The sequence below is a fragment of the Saccostrea cucullata genome, unplaced genomic scaffold, assembly GCF_032062105.1.
Source record: "Saccostrea cucullata isolate Sc308-1 unplaced genomic scaffold, CSIRO_AGI_Scuc_v1 ctg614, whole genome shotgun sequence".
In the NCBI taxonomy this organism is placed as follows: domain Eukaryota; kingdom Metazoa; phylum Mollusca; class Bivalvia; order Ostreida; family Ostreidae; genus Saccostrea; species Saccostrea cuccullata.
This window is the reverse complement of record NW_026929124.1, coordinates 20,464-41,444: the sequence shown is the minus strand read 5'-3', so window position 1 is coordinate 41,444 and position 20,981 is coordinate 20,464. Positions and strand designations below refer to the sequence as shown.

General features: G+C 32.8%; 1 protein-coding gene across 1 annotated transcript; it reads right to left on the bottom strand.

Moving 5' to 3' along the window:
• Positions 1-246: 246 nt before the first annotated feature.
• Positions 247-20,677, bottom strand: LOC134279842 (CCAAT/enhancer-binding protein zeta-like). Its single transcript, XM_062762256.1, has 28 exons — positions 20,587-20,677; positions 15,215-15,313; positions 14,945-15,015; positions 14,573-14,825; positions 13,830-13,929; positions 13,412-13,600; positions 13,030-13,094; positions 12,778-12,903; positions 12,569-12,614; positions 12,385-12,428; positions 12,199-12,283; positions 11,748-11,832; positions 11,499-11,595; positions 6,883-6,967; positions 6,327-6,441; positions 5,340-5,481; positions 4,822-4,953; positions 4,470-4,629; positions 4,233-4,375; positions 3,995-4,094; positions 3,740-3,887; positions 3,449-3,558; positions 2,758-2,830; positions 2,295-2,497; positions 1,960-2,050; positions 1,503-1,545; positions 1,261-1,342; positions 247-437 (listed from the first exon to the last, which is right to left on the bottom strand). The coding sequence occupies exons 1-28, from the start codon at positions 20,668-20,670 to the stop codon at positions 301-303; spliced, it is 3,108 nt and encodes a 1,035-aa protein (XP_062618240.1). The 5' UTR covers positions 20,671-20,677; the 3' UTR covers positions 247-300.
• Between the last annotated feature and the right edge of the window lie 304 nt (positions 20,678-20,981).

The window sequence follows — 20,981 nt, the reverse complement described above, 5'->3', positions numbered from 1 at the left end:
ACATATTTGCAGACTGACCAACAGACGGATAGTTGGAAAAGGTGATTCCTATATACTCCCAAAACTTTGTTTGCAAGCAGGGGGTAGGAGTGGGGTATAAAAAAGGATTAATACCCCACTCCTTAAATCTAAGGACACAAAAATTTAGTAGGAATTAAGAACTGCAGGATAATTAACAAGTAGGTATGTACAAGTACATGTATTACTGATTAAACATGATGTAACATGTTTTAAACAAAGTATGAAGAGCCGAGTTACATTAAAATATTTATTGCTGCTGGAACAGAATAGCACTTGTTTTTATCTCTTCTTTTTGACATTTTTCTGTCCCTTTTTAAAAGATTTTCCTCTGCCTTTCTGTTTCTTGTTTCTAAAGTTTTTATTCTTCCCTTTAATCCAATCATCACGGTCCATTTCCCATCTCAGCTGTTTAGCACCTGAATTAAATTAAAATTAATAAATGACATGTAAAGAAGCTAACTAGTACAGTTTCACTTTTATGAGTGTTAATAAACAATTAACCTGAAGTTTCATGTACTTTCAGCATAAAGGAACATTCTACATTTAACATATATTCAACGTTGAAGAAAAGCCAATGTCCAATTAATAGGCAAGATTTATAGACATGAACTACAAGTTAATTTAATTTGAAATATACAGCCTTATACATGTACGTGTAGTACATGTATTTACAAATAGATCAATGACAGACATAAGACTGGCTATAGACAAACTGATTTAAAAAAAAACAACTCATTTTGTTGCAGGAGAACTTAATACATGTAACTGTATATAATCTTTTCTGAAGTTCTCTACCAACTCAATGACTCTTGAGGACAAAATATTTTAACAAGTCCAAATTAATATCATTATTTCTTAATCAGCTCCCCTAAATATCTGATACAGTCCTTTTTGGTTGAAACTGAACAAGAGGTTATGAAGAAAAATTGAAAATGAATAGGGTTGAGGACAAAAAGAGACAAACTTAGCAAAGTGAGGAGCACACTTGAAAATCTGAACAGGCAGAGTTGTGTAAAATTGCTTCAATTGGAAACATTACAGATTGCTTCATTCAGGCCAACTTCAGAGTGAATGCAAGTATACACTTTCTTTTATGATTTAATCCTCTCATAGGTATAGTACCAAAGCAAGCATCCATTCCTACATATATTTGTTTAACAATGTCTACTTAAAAATTCTTTAAACAAAAATTAAAGCAGATTTCCATTGATTCCCAAGCCCTGTTTGATGCTGACTTACTGGATTTGTCCTGGTTGGATAAAGCACTGGATCCCAGTGTGTCCCATCCAGAGCTGGCACTCTCTTCTATCACATCAGCAAACTAGACAAGTAATATAACCAAACAATTAAATACATCCTTATGTAGCTACAGATGTGATAAATACTGTCAATCATTTACAACAGGTCAACACATTTTTGGTGCTTTTTTTTTTTTAAAAACAATCGTATATCATGAAAAATCATAAGTACTCTTTATTTACCTCATCTGCTGAAGCAAAAAGATTGGAGTCAAATTTGTCAGACCTGGAAATAAAAACATGATTCAAAATGTGGAATATTAAACACATTTTTTTTAATAAATTCTATTGCCAACCTTAGCCAGAACCACATCATAAATTATAAACTACAATTATACTTTTTAAATGAAACATATATGGCTCATTTTAATACTGGCACATGGTAAAATTCCACAAGTTGAAATTTCCTGTTCCATTTCTTCTGGATTCAACAAATATAAATGATGTCCTTAACACACATAGATTGTACATAAATACAATGTATACATATATAGTTTATACTCAAGTGCTTATCTTTAACAACAACAAAGTGACAGATACATAGTATATCAATGTCTACATTAAGTAATTAAAAGAAGTAACAAAGTAAGATGGCACAAACTGTGTTCGATATTTGGAAAGTATTACAATATACACTTACTTTTTCATTTTCTTATTGCCAACAGTAATGGCAGCAGACTTGACCTTGCGTTTTGAAGCATTCTTCTTCTGTGTTAACTCGGCGAATTCATCTGTAACAAGGAATACTAGTATGCATATGGTGATATGATCAGACAGTTTGGTAAAAATTTAAAAATCAAAGACCCTTAATATATACATGTATATCATTAGTGAGATAAAATGGTTAATGGATCATTGTTTTATAGTGTCTGAGTACAAGAAGATATTCATTTGTTTTATCATACCTGGCACATTTTCGCCTTGACAAGTATAAAACTTAATTCCATACTCAGACACTACACGATTAAACATTACCTTCCCCACTGCTAGCCTCCTCCTCCACATCATCATCAATATCAGCATCAAATTCCTGGAATTCTTTGGCAAAATCTTCATCTTGTTCAAAGTTCATCTCCTCATCAGACAGATCCATGTCATCGTCATCCTCATCGCTGACGTCCTCATCATCAGATTCCATCACCAGCTTACCTTTCTTTGTGGCCTTCATACCCACAGCACTGTAACCATAAGACATAGTGTGAACTAATTATGTGTACATACTATATATGTGCCAGACTGCCAGTTATCAAATATACTTTACAGATCAAGAAAACAGTTTTAACAATAGATTGTCCAATACATATATTAATCTATGACCTCACTTCATGAGTTACATGTATTGTGAAATTACGTATTTGCAAAATGATGCAGGCATTGCATTAAGAAAATACCATATCACTACTATAAACTGAGAGAAAACAAAACAAAATACACGTACCTGGCAAAGTCTATGTCTGTACCACTGAAGATATCACCAACATCACCACCTTCAAACTGTTTCTCATATGTATCTGTAAATGAAAATGTATTACAAATAAACAATATAGTGGGACAACAACTGCTACATACTATTCATAATGTGCAATGATTATCTAAACATAAAATAATTAATATCATCAATATGTGTTCATATTACAAATAATAATATTAAGTACAAAGTCACAATGTCAGGTAAAACAATCAGGAAATAATTAAATTTCCACAAAAAAATTACAAATAACTTAATTACCAAGATATTCATTAAACCCAGAGTCTGAGATTTGTCCACAATGTACATGTATAATTACCAAGATACTCGTCAAACTCGAAGTCTCATATCAAACCAACAATTAATGTATAATTACCGAGATATTCGTCAAACTCGTTGTCTCATATTAAACCAACAATTAATGTATAATTACCAAGATACTTGTCAAACTCGTTGTCTCATATTAAACCAACAATTAATGTATAATTACCGAGATACTCGTCAAACTCGGTGTCTCATATCAAACCAACAATTAATGTATAATTACCGAGATACTCGTCAAACTCGGTGTCTCATATTAAACCAACAATTAATGTATAATTACCGAGATACTCGTCAAACTTGGTGTCTCATATTAAACCAACAATTAATGTATAATTACCGAGATATTCGTCAAACTCGGTGTCGCTGACTTCCTCATCACTCTCTACCTCCTCATCCTCCTCCAGTTCATTTCTTTTCTTCTCTTTTTCTGCTTTTTGCTTGAAAAATCTGCCAAAATGAAAAAAAAAATTTGAAATGGGATTATAAGCACTCTTTAAACATGGAATTCAATCATTAATTCCATTCCATTAAAATTTCTGCATTTTTTTTTAAATCAAACCTTTTGTTTTTAAAGAAGTTTCAAAGAAAAAATACTGTACTGAATGTTCCAGTCTTTGTTTTAGCTTACCTATGGTAGAATACCTCCTCTGCTGGAAGGTAATTCTCCGCCTTCTCTAAATACTCCTCACTAGAAACAGGGATTTTCTTCACTCCCTTTAGTCTTGTTGTTTTAGTGTTGAACTTTGACCTTGACAAGGTACCCTGCATTTCAGTGACTAAAAGGTAAAATAACTAATTGTTATCTCTATATAGTTAAAGAAAAGTAAACAATTTGACACAACTAATCTCTTATGAAGGCAGGGACTATGAGAAGTAAACATACATGTTTCTGGCTTCTTGGGATTCTTATACACAAATCTGTCCAGGAATCTGATAACAGTGAAGTCCTGAAGAGGATCTCCTGTGTATTTCACCCGTTCACCCTGCAAATAAATAAGTTTATATCTATCTAAAGTTCCTTGAGAGAGATTTCAGGAGAATTGTTAAATATTTTCAGGTGAATTGTTAAATATTTTTCTATTTCTATTTGACAATTTTATTATTATATGTACATGTATTACCTTGAGAAGATTTGATGCAAACAATGACACAGTGGGGTGGAAATGCTGAGAAAGTTTCTGTAATTCCCACACACACTCTGAGTCTGCTCTACAGTACAGTGGGTTCCTGTGTTGAGGGTCATACTCGGCTGTTTTTGTGAACCCTGAAAACAAATGAAATTAAAAATATTCAAATCTTGTTCTAATACTGGTATACATTATAGAAATAGAAACAATAGCCAAATTTTAGCCACTAACCAGAATTTTTGAGGTTTTTGTGAACCCAGGAGGACTTGACTTTTGTCCCTGCTCCTTTCTGCTCATCCTCGGAATCGCTGCTTTCTGAGCTACTTTTGTCCTCTGCTTCACTCTCATCAGGGGCAGGTAAATCTTCATAGTGCTCTTCATCATCAGAGTCCTGTAACATATATTGGAAACAAATTCTCTCAGAAAAGATGAACCTTTACTCCAAGGTCATCACTGTATAAAGGTCACTTTTAATGGTTCATGCAGATGACTGTTTCATACAGGTTTGATTGAAATGCGAGATAACATTTTCCATAATAAGCCTTCTGTCTTATGAATTTTATATATAAAACTTCCTATTTACCTCTTCTGTTGTATGGTTCAATGTTAAGATGCCATTGTGAACCTTCATCAGTTCTCCTAGAAGTACAAGAGCTCCACAAACAAACTGCACAGGCTGGTAGGAACAGACTTGTAAAAGTCGCTTCACAAAGGCCTTAAAGAATACAATGATTTCAATACTACATATTATACACCATGCATTTTACATGCACATACAGTAGAGTAATTGTTAAAACAAACAAAAAATATCTCCCCTTAATGTAAAACCCACTTTTAAGTACAGTGATGCCTCATTATATTGCCAAATTTTGTCTTTGACAAAGTCTGGCATTAACGCAAGAGTGGCTAAACCAGTGTTTTAACACAAGGGAAAACTGTTCCATGAAAATTCCCGGTGATGCGTGAGGATGACATTATGATGGAGGGCAATAAACTAACACTGTACTTATATGTTCATACACCTTTAAAATAAACAAACTTTTCATCATGATTAAACATACATGCTTCAAAAAGATCATCTACTGTTGATAAAACACTAACCTTTACTCTTCTCTCCACACTGTCTTTCTTTATACTTTTAAAGAGAAGGTTCAAAAACATGGCTTGCTTTGCTGTGTTCTTTAATTCAGGATCCAACAGCTTCTTATACAAGGCTACATAGTAACGGTCAGAGATGTTCTCACTGCCAATCAAATACAAACAATTTTAATTCATATAATATATGTTACAGTACTTCATGTATTTTGGGCAAAAAACTAACTTGTATCCTTTATGGGGACTGATCAACACAATTTAAGCAGAAGAAATAAACAGCATTTTAAAAATGGTAAATATCATAGTGCTACTGCTTAGTTACTGTGGAATCATCATTGTTCATGTGGGTTCCACAGGTGACCCTTACCCAAAAAATGAATTCACATCCTCATTAATGAAAACTTTGTCAGTGTTTAAATTCATTAAATATTCTGTACATAACAGTTCCTATAAAACACTTTTTATTCCAAGAATTATTTCAGTTGAGAGATAAATTCTCAAAAGGGACATTAAATATGAAAGACTGTCTCAGACTCCCCAAACAAAAATGTCATTCTTATCTCTATGTCTAACATTAAAAATTATATATACAGTATAAAGCAATAACAGAATTCATGAAAATTTTGTTTCACTTATCAATACCAAATAATATTCTTGCAAAAAAAAAAGATGTTACAAAATCAGTCATGTACAGTGCCCACAAAATCACATGCCTATAATATAGAAACTGTTCACTTTTCAATGCTCAGGACACACATATATTTACACATACATTGAGATAATGTAGATCACTTAATTTTTGTGACACTTTATTTTCTTAAGATATTCATTAACTCTTTATTAGCTAAACAAATTTGCACAAATCAAGGTTAGTGCTCTATATATGCTCGAATGAAATTTTGTCGAGTACACTGTATCCTATAATTACGTGAAAATAAAGTTTTCATGAATAAAAGTGATTTACAGTACACATACTTGTGATCAGTAACTGACCTGGAGTCCATGACTTGGTATATCAGCATTAGAGCCTGGACACTGGTGTTAAAGTTTACTGTGTGGATATTCTTGTACAGAGTGTTCATCTGATCACTGATATAGTCTGCCTCCACTATAAACAGTATTAGAAATATCATTAGAACAGGGAATTCTTTATATGTTTAAGTACATGTAATTAAACTCGAGATACTCATTATCAAAATTTTGAAGTAATTTATTTTCCTTGTTATTCCTGGGGCCTGAATCTACATGTAAATCCTAAAAAGGGTGAAGATATATAGGCTTTAAATACTTTTAAAGTAAAGACACTGTGGCCCTTTTCACAAAAGATCTTGCGACTTAGACTAAAATTACAACACTCCGTAATTTTTGAATAGAGATAATTTTACTAAATAATTATTTACAATGTAATCATAAAGTATTAATAATGTAATGAAAAAAATAAGATATTTGTAGCTTAGATATTTGCTGGTAGAATAAAGGGAAATTTTGGTCTTTGTCAGTCGTAAGAATTTTTGTGAAAAGGGTCACTGTTCTCTTCTGAATAACTTACTTTTAGCGTAAGGATAAGCTCGGTTGACACCTGTGAGGAGGGCACTCATCATTTTGCTATCAATTTCACCTCTGTTTACAAAGGACTGAAAAATATAGAAATGATATCTCTTCATTCAAATATGAAGATGAGGATAATAGACAGATGTCTCTGATGAAATTGCAGCTGTACTGATTTCACAATTGATGTTCAAACATCCTTCATTAAACTAAATAGTAAAACTGAAAGCATCGATGTATTAATGAGGTTTGCATTCAAAATGATTCATTTTGATCAAACAAAAGCTTTACAATTCTGAATAACTTTCATATTTTATTTTTCATATGGGTTTCAGCGTATGTCCAATTAACTGATAAGGAGTGCACAGGCAACTTGTTAGTAGACTACAATTTGATGTAGAGGGTAGTTTTTTCAGCTTATTTTATTTTAAATAGAATATACCAATTATTTAATTTTCAGCAAAACATATTTTTCATTGAACTTTCAAAAATCAAAATATGTGTTATTCAAAAATCATTGAATTTTGTATCTTGGTGAAGTATAATTGACGTGTACAAGTTTTACTGAAATCAGACCAAGTCCTCAGAAGAAAAGTGATGCATGCATGAGGTTCACTTTACCATCACATTATTTACATGTATCTGGGCATGATTGTCAGTAGGGATGTCAAAATATTTATTTTTCTTAGTTGAACATTCAATTACATTATTCAAACGATAGTCGACTATTCGGAGCATTTTTTGGATAAAAAAATCCCTCATCAATAGCGTTTTCATAAATCAAAAACCCTTTTCGTAAATTTATGTAAAAAGTAACATCAAATGCCTGTACTGTGTCTTACGCACCAATATTCACATGAATCTTAAGTTGGGATAAGATGTAGAAATGAAATAGATTTACACCAGCAATATTGATTCTTCAAAATGTATGAATTTCGTAATTCACATTCAAAAATTGGTCTGTACATTCTTTCGTTCTAGTACGCTTATAGAATTGTCAGCAGTGTTTTTAAAGCTTATATAAAATAAATTGGAAAAGGGGAGGAGATTATTGTTTTAATAATTATCGAAGTTTTGCTATGCTGTGTTCCTATTGCATAATTTAAACATTCAAAAAGGTAACATGAATAAAAAATTTATAATTGGTATAAGTCCCATTAATAATTTTCAAAGTCCAGTAAAGCGCTGCATAATTTACTACAATAATAAACAAGAGGCCCACGGGCCTTATAGGTCACCTGAGTATTGTGTAACAACTTTCAAACAATTAAAGAACTACATGCGGTATATTGCATGTGTTTGCCCCCACAAAAGTCAAATTTTGAAAACTTCCTGAAATGTGCTGAATTCAATAAATTGTATGAGAAATATAAGTTAACAGAAAATATTATAGTTCCAGAGCAGTGTATTCACAATTTCTGTTTTTATGATGTCACAAACTAGTCCGATTTTATATCCTTTTTCAGAAAGAGGACAAAATGGACAAAATTTCAACAATTTAAGCTTTAGAATTTATAGAGCGCATGTGTGTTCAGGAACAATATTGACATATTTCATTGATATTATCATTCTACACATTATATCAAAATATTAATCCTGAACACACATGCGCTCGGTGACTTTTATTTAAAATATCGACGAAATATGTACATTTTTCTGCAAAATTCATAAAAAACTGAAATTTACGTCATATTTGTGACGTCATTACGTACATATGACGTCATTACTTATGAAATTATTCAGTGCTTTGATGTCAGCATATACTCCCCTGTTTAAGGACTTAATTAAATATTACTCCATCAAAGTTTGATTTTGGGGGGCAAATGTTGGTTAATACCGCATATAGTTCTTTGGTTCGTGTTTAAACCGGAGGCCATGAAATTCACAATTCACAATTTTGAAAGAGGCACCATTGCTTATCATAATTATTAACTTAGCATGCTTACTCTATTTACTTAATACCCAGAGGTAGATCAGAGTAACAAAGAGAAAATGCACTTCCACTTTATAACCAGTTGTGCACCTCACCCCAAAGGAACCACTGACCCAGGGCCATATATTTCAAAATTTTGCAAATTTTATCATAAAATGGTTGATTAATACCAAAGAGCAGATTTCAAAGCATTAATTTATTTTCAGGCTATGTAACCATCCCCCCCCCCTTTGAACCTGGGGGCATTAAAAACCACTTTGCTAGATGCACCTTTCTTCATCATAAATATATATATACTTGAATCATTGGCTTAAAACCCAGAAGCAAAGAAAAATATTTACAAAGAATAAATGTATTTTTACTATATAATCAATAGAGCCCCGACTTAACACCAGAACCCCTGACCCTGGGGCCATAAAATTCACAATTTTGGAAGAGGCACTCTTGCTCATCATAACTATGTGCTTAGTTAGTTAATCTAATACCCAGGAGCAGAGAAGAAGATTTTGAAAGAAATAATGCATTTTCACTATATAATCAATAGAGCCCCGCCCTAACACCAGAACCCCTGACCCTGGGGCCATAAAATTCACAATTTTGGTAGAGGCACTCTTCCTCATCATAACTATGTGCTTATTTAGTGTATAATACCCAGGAGCAGAGAAGAAGATTTTCAAAGAAATAATGCATTTTCACTATATTATCTATAGAGCCCCACCCTAACACCAGAACCCCTGACCCTGGGGCCATAAAATTCACAATTTTGGTAGAGGCACTCTTCCTCATCATAACTATGTGCTTATTTAGTGTATTTAATACCCAGGAGCAGAGAAGAAGATTTTCAAAGAAATAATGCATTTTCACTATATAATCTATAGAGCCCCGCCCTAACACCAGAACCCCTGACCCTGGGGCCATAAAATTCACAATTTTGGAAGAGGCACTCTTGCTCATCATAACTATGTGCTTAGTTAGTGTATTTAATACCCAGGAGCAGAGAAGAAGATTTTCAAAGAAATAATGCATTTTCACTATATAATCTATAGAGCCCCACCCTAACACCAGAACCCCTGACCCTGGGGCCATAAAATTCACAAATCTGGAAGAGGCACTCTTGCTCATCATAACTATGTGCTAAATTTGTTTATTAAATACCCAGGAGCAGAGAAGAAGATTTTCAAAGAAATAATGCATTTTTACTATATAATCTATAGAGCCCCGCCCTAACACCAGAATCCCTGACCCTGGGGCCATGAAATTCACAAATCTGGAAGAGGCACTCTTGCTCATCATAACTATGTGCTTAGTTAGTGTATTTAATACCCAGGAGCAGAGAAGAAGATTTTCAAAGAAATAATGCATTTTCACTATATAATCTATAGAGCCCCGCCCTAGCACTAGAACCCCTGACCCTGGGGCCATGAATTTCATAATTTTGGTAGAGGACTCAATGCTCATTACATTCATGCCAATAGTTTGCCTGCTTGATGTCCAGGAGTAAAGAAAAAGATTTTTAAAGATTTCATTAATTTTAGTGGTTTTGGCCCCATCCCTCAGGCCCCAGGGGGGCGGGGACCATGAAATTCACAATTTTTGTTCCCCTCCACCCATAGATGCTGTATACCAAATTTGGTTGAAATTGGTTCAGTGGTTTCAGAGAAGAAGCTGAAAATGTTCAAATGTTAACACACGACACACGAAGCACGACGGACGATGACGGACGAAAACGGATAGCAATAGGTCACCTGAGTTACTCGAGTTACTCAGGTGACCTAAAAAGGTCAGTAATAATTAAGAAATAATTATGGCGGTATGTAATAGCCGCTGCATTTCATTTCCGGAAATCTGCATAGCATTTCCGACATTTTTTGTTATCATTTCCGACATAATTTTGTTTTCATTTCCGGAATTCACCTGTGCGGCAATTCAATGTTTTCTAAGTAAGTGAAAATGGAATTTTAAAAGTATTTATTACAAAATATTGATAAAAATTAAAAAAAAAAAAAAAAAACATCTACACATATATGCATACGTGCAGCCCTAAGTCTAAGTAAAAGAGTTCAATGGGCATTTTTCACCACATCTAATGTGCATTAAATTAAATGTCAGTGACTGCACCACACTTATGTCCAAGTCATTGATAGATTTACAAAACTCAGATATTGGATTTCAATGATTTATTTATGATTTTTTCTTTAAATTTATCATAAGTTAAGTCTTTAGATCTGTAACTAAAAGTACGACATATGTTCTGAAAAATGTCGGAAATGAAAACAAAAAAATGTCGGAAATGAAAAATAAAAAATGTCGGAAATGAAAAGTTGATAATTACCAAAAATTCCGGAAATGAAATGCAGCCATAATAACTGTTCCTTCTATGTAAACAATGTAGAAACTTATTTAAACACTGTGACTGTGTTTAAGCTCTTATTCGTCTGAGGACAGATACTATAATGGTTTGAGGAATGACGCTTTACAATTTTGAGTTGAGAATTCTTTAACACCTCCTTTTTTGCATTTATCAAATATTCGAATGTCGTTTCATTATTTGATCGTCGATCCATTCAACTGATAGTTGATTAGTCAACTATTCGTTGACATTCCTAATTGTCAGCCAGTGGAGAAACTACATGCTAATTCTAATAACATAATCAATATACAAAATCAGGGCTACTGATTTTTACCTTGAAGAATGAGAAATAGAGTCTGATGAGTTTGACTGCCAGATCCTTCTCTTCATGACTCAACAGCAGACGATTGATAAAACAGATGCAATAATATCTAAAAAAAAATAAATAAAAAGAAGAAAATCTAATTTTTCAGTCTAATGCCTTGAAATAAACTAAACTTGATCTGTAAATTTGTTCCATTTTCATGACTAAGTTAGGATCTGCAAATTTCTTTCAGGATTATAGAAATTGGAATCTACATACTGTGCCTTGACTGGGATGTTAGGTCGGTATAACAGCTGTTCCACTTCCTTAGTTACCACCAGCTTCATGTTGGGATGCTTATCCACTGTCAAAAAACATTAAGTACATGTAGAACTGCAGATTATTTACAAATCTTTATTTTACAACGAATATGTTGCATTAAAGTTATGCCCATATTGTATAAGCAAGAACATTCCTTGATGGATCAAAATCCATCCTTTTTCTTTTTTGGTAAGCACAAGCCTTTTTCCAATAAATTGAAATCACTTATACTACAAAATATGTTTCTTAATTATAATATCAAGCTTAAATCACAAGAAAAGGTCAAAATAAATACATTTAATTGTGTATTTACTCAATGATAATATTATCTAAAAAGATTTGCAGAGGACAAATACAGATCATTTGAATATCTACTCTAGATACCTGTCTATTGCTGAATTCATCTTACCCAGTTTTGTCAACAGGTGTGATGCTTGGGCCGCGACCTTGTACTCCGGGTCTCCTACTTTATTGACCAACAATGCCAACAAGACCTAAAACATCAACAAGAGATTAAAAGAAATTTAGAAGCAATAGAAAGGTTAATTCACACTATTTATTATCATGTAAATGAAGTTTTGTTTATAGTAATGACCTTTTCTTCCTCTGGTTTTCTTGCTAGCAACTGAAAGAATATACCTGAAATGAAAAGTTAAAATTTTTAGCATCTGTACTACACATCAAACATTAACACATCCCTATGTTACAGAATACAGAATTAAAAAAAGAAAAGAAAAAGTAGCTATTATATTTAGGAATACAATAAGAACAAGCATTACCTAATGCTTTCTGTCTTGTGGCCAAAATATTATCCTTTGACATCACCTTTGAAAAATAAATGGGATGTTGGAAGTTATTGATATACATGTATATGTTAAATCTCTAGAGAAGCATTAACAATGAAAATGAACCAGTGACATATTTTATAGAAGGTTATCTATGAATTCACACTACATTTCTGCATCTCTGACTCAACCCCTATACATACCTCTAAAGCTTGGATGAATGCTGAATACTTTTCCTTTAGCCTGTGTTCATACAACCATCTGAGCAGTTTTCTGTCTATTGTGTCTTTATTTCCTCCAGAGATGTCTCCTAAGTCTCCTAAGGGATGCTGGCAATAAAAAAGAAATATGTCAAGCCCTGTTTGTCTTTTTCTAATTAGATTATTTTACCATAAATACAAATCAATTCATTATTAATTTTTCTTTTGCTTGAATCCAACTTAAGTTTGTCTTACCTGGTCAAATGGTTTCAACTTCCTGTCTGGTAATAAATTTGCAATGAAGAGGTCTTTTAATGTGTCTGAAATACATGTATGTACAATTGCTGAGTAAAAATCTAAAGTTAAAATACATAAAATACACGAACAAGAGGTCCAAGGGCCACAATGCTCACCAGAGTCACACAGACCCTGTTGTTTTTCAACAACATATCTACATGTCTTGATATTTCAATTTAATGAACTCAATTTTTCCATGACTTTTTCAATTGTTCTGTAGTTCTATTTCAACTAGCTTACATTGGTTATTGTTTAATCAGTATCTTACTGCCAGACAATATTATGATTTACTGCAGGCTACCACCTAGTGTACATTGGTTATCATTTCTTTGTTATTTACCAGCAGCGATCATGCTCTCCCTCTTATTCTTTTTCCTACACATGTTAAGAAGTCCCTCCAGATTCTGAAGGTTGTGGACCGGGGACTCCTGTACCAGCAGGGTCAGTGCTGCCACTTTGTCTGTCAGTGTGCCCGTGGTCAGGACTGTTTTAATCCACTTTGTCTCTGATTTCTTTGACTTCTCTCTCTCTGCGTTATTCAATACATGTATACCAAAACATTACATTCATTCTCGTGAAAAGCAACTCACAGATGGTTTTCAGATGAGACAAGATTTATTGTTCATGAATACAAAAATAAAACATAAAGAACATTTTCAAATGAATACAACATGCACAAGATCTCTTCTATCATTCAATGAAACAATATCGTGAATAAATCTTATTTAATAGAAATATATATATATAAGAATTCTTACGTTTGAGATACACAGATACTTCGTCCTCCAATAGTTTGGATGCAAAAGATTCCAATTGTTGTTCTAGATCAGACGGCAAAGAAGACCCTTCCTCACTGTCCTAAAGAAAATATACCACAAATAATTAATCATCTAAAGTCTACATGAAAGGTCTTCTATATTGGCTCTCTTGTATCTTTCTACCATGGATTGCAGGGACTGTTGACCCACTTGTAGTTTCTGAATTTGATGATCTTGTTGATAGCTTTGGGGTATTCCCATCATATGACAATTGATGCTTTTCGTTTGTTTTGTTGGTTTTAGGCATCAATCAATATAGGGATATTGAAATATATCTTAAAATATATGTTCCTGATTTTCTAAGACTTCACTTTTAAAATAGTAACAGATTACTCATAAATATCACAGCCAAAAATTACATGCCCATGTCAAACCACACATGGGTACAATGAATTTCTGAAACCATTTCATACATTGATGTAAGCCTCCATGTTTGCTTATGTAGTCTTTTTCTAAGCTGCTGCTTTCAAATTTGGCACTCAGTTCATTATTCTAACAAATTGTATTTTAAAATTAATGAAATTTGATAATAATCAAGTATGAAAATAGTTTTCCTTTCACCAATCTATGTCTAAAATACTGCTACAGCATCCCAAAGCTAACCAGTGAATCAATTAAAATTCATTTTCAACTATACCAAAAAAAGAGAACAGAAAAACTATGAATGCAAAATATAAATGTACCTCTTCTTCCAGGCTCTCCTGGCCTGGTTTGACAAGAAGGTAAGATCTGGGTGAATATGATGACAGATGGGCTTTAAGGCTCCAGCCTTTACTTGTCTGTGAGTCTAATGTTGTGCTGGAAATCTCTTCATGCTGAATCTTGTATTTGTTTTTCTGCTTCTTTTTCTTTGCTTCTGCTTTTGATTCTTCTTGAACATCATTCTCTTCTGTGTCTGGCATTACCGCAAGCTTTTTCTTCTTTTTCTTTTCTTTTCTGTGGAACACATGATGTAAATTACATATTATATATATGTCTTACTTCTATTTATTCAAAGACACCTGTGCATTAACTCTAAAACTCTCCTTGACCTGCCTTCACCTCTGAACTTTTACCTTTCATCATCTTCTGGTTCATCTTCAGCAAACTGCTCTGGAATTCCTAGTTTCTTAATAAAATCCAAGATCTACAAGCATAAAAAATAAAATAAGATATATAAGATTTTATAATTGGATTTTTTACACTTCCTACAATATGTATTGTAATAAAGGCAGATTTTAACTTCTTAGGTGCAAGCAATATGCAGATCAAAAAATGATGATACTAGTAATTTAAGTCCCTGGTTTTCTCAAACATGTACCGGTAATTACTATCCCTAAAATTACCTCATCTCTTCTTATGCCATCTTCATGTCCATCTTCATCAAATTCTTCAATTATTTCCTCATCATTCTCATCTATTCCTTCCAACAATTGAACATCATTCTACCATTAAAAGAATCCATATTTAGTACACACAAAAATACAGTTTTTCCATAACAAACAATGCATTTTTTCTCACCCATACACCCCGTCCCAATTAATTCGAAGTATATCTGTGGGCTATATAAAGCAATTAATACAGTTACTTCTGCAATTAAATACTGTATGTGTACCAGTACTTTTAAAAGGGGGCTTTATATTTTAGCTGTTTTGCCAATTCAGGAATACCGCTAAGGGCACTAAAAAATCATAAACATATACAGTACATGGCACGGATATGCGTAGCGCTAATTCATGATTAATTCAATAACTTCATACCTGGTGATTGCGCTAAAATTTCAATACACCTATTTATGTACACTACAGTATATAAACATGATAAAGGAGAATAAATATGGTCAACATCGATTGGTAATAATTCAGTACAATGTAAGCAATCAGACTTATCCATGCCTCAACACACACAGGGTAGTGGACAGTTACTCTAATAATAGCAATTCTTTTTTTTGCTCATAAAAAGTATTCAAAAGCTGCAATGTTACAACTTTGATTTTGATTGTTGTTTTGATAGCCCATAGTACTGTACATATATTAAGAGTTAAATACATTTGACTTTTTGTTTATTTCTAACCAAAAACATTTTTTTGTGAAAAACTGCATATAAATAGCTAAATAAAGCTATATAGCTATTCAAACCTATATAGGCAAATAAACAGGTCCAGTACAATCACTAGATTTAGCTACATAGGTAGAATTACCTACGTAGCTCTATTTACCTACCTCAGACAGCTTTATTTAGCTATTTCAATGCAACTTTTCAAAATTTTTCTTTTTATTAAAAATAGACAAAAAGTCGCAAGAAAATGACTATTAATATTTATACTAGAGAGGTTTTAAAAAACAATACTAAGCAGAGATAGTTTAAACACTGCTGCATTTGGACAATTTAGAGCAAAACATGCAATTCCATTGTTTGGGTAACTGTCCTCTCTCTTGTGTGCAGTGAGGCATGGCTGAGTATGATTACTTCACAGTGTGCTGAACATAATTACCGACCTATTATCATGTTAACTGGAACTGGACTTCTTTGGCATTTCAATCCTGGAGTAACTGTTTTAACTGTCATACATAGATTGTAATTGCGCAGAAAAAGACATTTCTTCAAGAGTGATTTTTTTCATGAATTGTTTTCAGATGAGTTCAACGTTGGAAATGATCACAGCATGCATCAAACAGGTCCAGTACAATCACTACATTTAGCTACGTAGGTAGAATTACCTACGTAGCTTTATTTACATACCTCAGGTAGCTTTATTTAGCTATTTCAAGGTAAGTTTTCAAAAGTTTTCTTTTTATTAAAAAGAGACAAAAAGTCGCAATTAAATGACTATTGATATTTATAATAGTGAGGCTTTAAAAAACAATTCAAAGCAGAGATAGTTTATACATTGCTGCGTTTGGACAATTTAGAGCAAAACATGTAATTCCATTGTTTGGTTATCTGACCATACGGTGAGGTGCGGTGAGGCATGACTGAGTATGATTACTTCACATTGTGCTGAATAATTACCGACCTATTATCGTGTTAACCAGAACTGGACTTCTTTGTCATTTCATTCAAGGAGTAACTGTTCTAACTGTCATACATAGCCCCAAAACTTTCAGAACTTTGATTGCAATTGCGCAGAAAAATACATTTTTCCAAGAGGGATTTATTCATGAGTTGTTTTCAGATGAGTTCAGAGTTGAAAATGATCACTGCATCAAAATGATATTGTCTGCACACCCTGAGAAAAATGCTTTTTAAAAGAAATAGATCAATTTGGTAGCTAAATAAAGCTACTTCAGGTAGGTAAATAAAGCTATGTAGGTAAATCAAGCTACGTAGCTAAATCTAGTGATCGTACCAGACCTGTCAAAATGAGATTTTCTGCACATCCTAAGAAAAATGCTTTTTTATAGAAATAAATTGATTTGGTAGCTAAATAAAGCAACCTCAGGTAGGTAAATAAAGCTAAGTTGGTAAACCAAGCTACGTAGCTAACTCTAGTGATTGTACCAGACCTGATTAAGGGGGATGTACGGCCACCTTTAGTGCTGTGAGAACAAAATGTAAACATTTCTTCAAATGGCTAAAATACATCATATTTTGATCAAATTTTAAGTCCTTATGATAAAGATACAATAAATATTAATAACTGAATGCATGTTGTGCATATATAATCTATACTTTTGCAGAAAAATGCTTTTGATATGCTCCTTAGAACTGCGCAGCTACAGAATTCAGCTGAGCCTTAAAAAATCCAAAAAAATATGCAAACTGTGCATCAATGTTCTCTCTACAACCATTTGTTGAGAAAATGTCTAAATTTTGCACTTTTAAATGATAATTTCAAGTTCAAAACAAGGTATCGTTGTCTTCAAAAAGAGTGTAAAGAACCATGAAAGTAGTTCATGGATAGCAGCACGTGGTCTATTTTTAGCACAGAAGTTTGTTTTCCAGACCTCTTCTTAATATGGAGGGACATAACAATCTTTAAATGTAGAAGAGAATTACAGCAGTAAATACAAAATATTTCAAATAGTATGAATACTTTTAAAAGAGGAAATGTGTTATAGTATGGCTTGAAGTAATTTATTTAGTAATTATTATCGAACAGTTGTTAAATAATGTACTTATTGATATCAAAGAAAAAAATCTTAAACTCTTTGATTCCAGGTAAGGAAAAATGAGCACCATCAAAGTTAAGAATTAAGAGTTTGTAAGTTTGCCACAGATAACTTATAATATATATCAAAATTTTAATTATCACCAATGAAACACAAAGAAATTAAACACATAAAATCGATATGAATGACCTTGATTTAGTACCTACTAGTACGAGGGGTGATCACAAAGTTCGCGAACTATCTCTATATCTACAAAACCACAATTCAGATTAGAAACAAATTCGGTGCACACATAGCCAAACACAAGTTTTATAAAATAGCATATGCTGAATAAAGTTTTGCTCATAATGACGTCAATATGCAGGTACTTGTGACGAAAAATGGTTGCCTCAGTGGAACTCGTTTAACAAACGACTAAAATATTTATGGTATATCTTAAAAATGCCTTTGAAGTAGCATATAAGAATTTGTTCATAGTTTATTAAGACAAATGGCTTCCTACAAATTCAGTCAATGACTGGATAGATCGTTTTAGTGAAGGAAGGCAGATGGTTAAATATGATACTTGTTTTATTGCCAAGTGATATATTAGCAAGTTTGAAAAGGGGTGTGTTTTTAATTTAGCAATATGCTATCAAAGACCTCCAATTTACGCTTTGAAAATCAAAGACCTCCAATTTACACTTTGAAAAATACTTGAATATTTCAACAATAATATAACTATCAAATACCTAAGATATATCGTTTACTTTTTGATCTACCCTCGTATACTCTGTCAAATAAACATTTACAATTTTGATTTTAGCGGAGCAACATTTGAAAAGGAATGAAATCATTCAGAGTGGGTTAGGAGATTTAATGAATAAAAAAACTTTTTCTATTTGCCCTTTTTGTCAAAATTACAATTCTACAGAGTAAAGAAAAAAATCAACATTAAGAAATATTTTATACCATCTTTAAAATGACGTTTGGTGGTCCTCCCAACTCAGGGAAAAATTATTGGGTCCGTATTCATAGGTGAGAAAAAATTCCTAAAATTTTAAACATATTCGTTGACGGAAGAAAAAAAAAAACATGTAATGGGATGTAAAAAAAAATTGAGTCGGGCCATTTCTAGGCAGTAGATCGGGAGAGAGGGCAACCAAATATTTTTATAACAAATTGTCTTATAAGGCTAGTACATGTTCCATCACATACTTAGTAATGCAAAATTTTTTAATCTTTGACACTATTTTGAAAAACAAACATAGGATTTTTTTTTGGGGGGGGGGGGGGGTAGCCTCTCATTTTTTTGCGTGATAGACATATCATATGCAATGGACTTTTCTTTGCAAACATTGTGCTTGCTTCTAAATTTCAAAGAAATAACTCAATATATTTTATCAAGCTTCGTATGTTCAATGAGCGAGAGCTTACCATGTTGTCAACATAATGAGACATGATGCGTTTTTATGTCCAAACATTACTCCATACAATGTGTGGTTCATTGCAAACAATCTAGCTATTTATGTGAGTTGCCTGAAGGAAATCCTATAACTGCCTTTTTTTTCTCTATCTAACTGCTAAACAAAATAGACACATGTACCAACTTTTCGAATGTAAGACATGTAATTACAATTTGTTTTTCATGCACTGCATATTGTTTAACATTTTGAAATTAAATGTTAAGAATCCTCCTTGCAGTGCCCCATTTGAAAATAACTTCGATTGCCTCAGAAAAGAGACCCACCGTAAACACATATGTTTAGGACATTTTTTATCTTTTTTCTTGAGTTTTAAAGAAACCAACAAATCATCAAGACTTGTTCCATGAAAAATTAAATATAATCATGGTAATAAACGCATCTATCCACAGCAGATATATGCACATGCCAACCACGTGCTCAGTGGAATGATATTATCGAGGAAACTCGAGCTGTAAACAGAACAGTTTTTCCCGATTTGCTGGAATTGGGTTAAAATAGCCTTTTTTCATTAATCAGACGATGCAATGCAACAAATAAAAGTAGTAAGTAATATAACCTAATGATTATTGCTTAGTAATTTCTTGTCTTGATGTTATTATGGTCGCATTTATTCTAAAACCAATGCTATTCGAACTCTGTGTGACAGAGGAATGGCGGACGAAATAAACACATGGCCTCAGGAAGACACCCATATGAAAAATCAAATTTTCAAGAATTATGGATTATGACAAGAAAAAAGCGAAACAAATGGTTGTAGCCATATTATCAGTGAATCAAACTAACACTATATTCAATGCATTTTTCATCTCGTGAATGCTGAAGCTGCGCAGTTCTAACATGATTAATTTCCTCCTAATTAAAACAAAATAAACTTAATTATTAACTGATTTTGGTCTCTAACAGTAGGTAATTAGTGCATTAGCACTTTGAGTAACTTTGGGCTAGTTTAGTACAGTATTAAGCGCATTCTTGGTATTTCTTATTTTACACCAGACTAGATCCAATATGGCTTGTACATCCCCCTTAAGATATTGAACAGGACATGTTAGTTTTCATGATAAATTTCATCATGGGAAAATAATTTTTAGGAATCCACATAAAGGGATATGCCATTTAATGTGTCTTATGATAAACAAATACCTTATCTCCACCTAACTCACTGACAGTCTTGAAATCTAGATGAACATCTTTCACACGTGTTTTGACTTTCTTTTTGGAAGCCATGTTGTAAACATAAGATTGAGAGGCGATACGGTTGGAACGATATAATCCGGATTATATTCGGGACATAGTTCTTTAAGGATCGATGTCAAGAATATGGGAGAAAAAAAAATAAGTTGTTTACTTTTATTTGTATATATATGTAGACAATTTAATGGATCTCTGGATTACCCCTTCATGTTTTTTTTTCTTATTGAGAAGTTGATGGCTCGTTTCAGTTTATTCTCTATTGAGAAGTCGATGGCTCGTTTCAATGTTGAGGGGGAGTATTGAAACGCGCCATTGACTTCTCAATAGATAAAAGTTTCAGTTAA

Excerpts from the sequence above, each read along its gene's own strand:
- LOC134279842 (XM_062762256.1), bottom strand. The coding sequence starts at position 20,670 with ATGGCTTCCAAAAAGAAAGTCAAAACACGTGTGAAAGATGTTCATCTA. Across the intron at positions 14,826-14,944 it reads GAACCAGAAGATGATGAAAG|AAAAGAAAAGAAAAAGAAGA; the intron begins GTAAAAGTTCAG and ends TGTGTTCCACAG. Across the intron at positions 1,546-1,959 it reads GGCAATAAGAAAATGAAAAA|GTCTGACAAATTTGACTCCA; the intron begins GTAAGTGTATAT and ends TTTTATTTCCAG.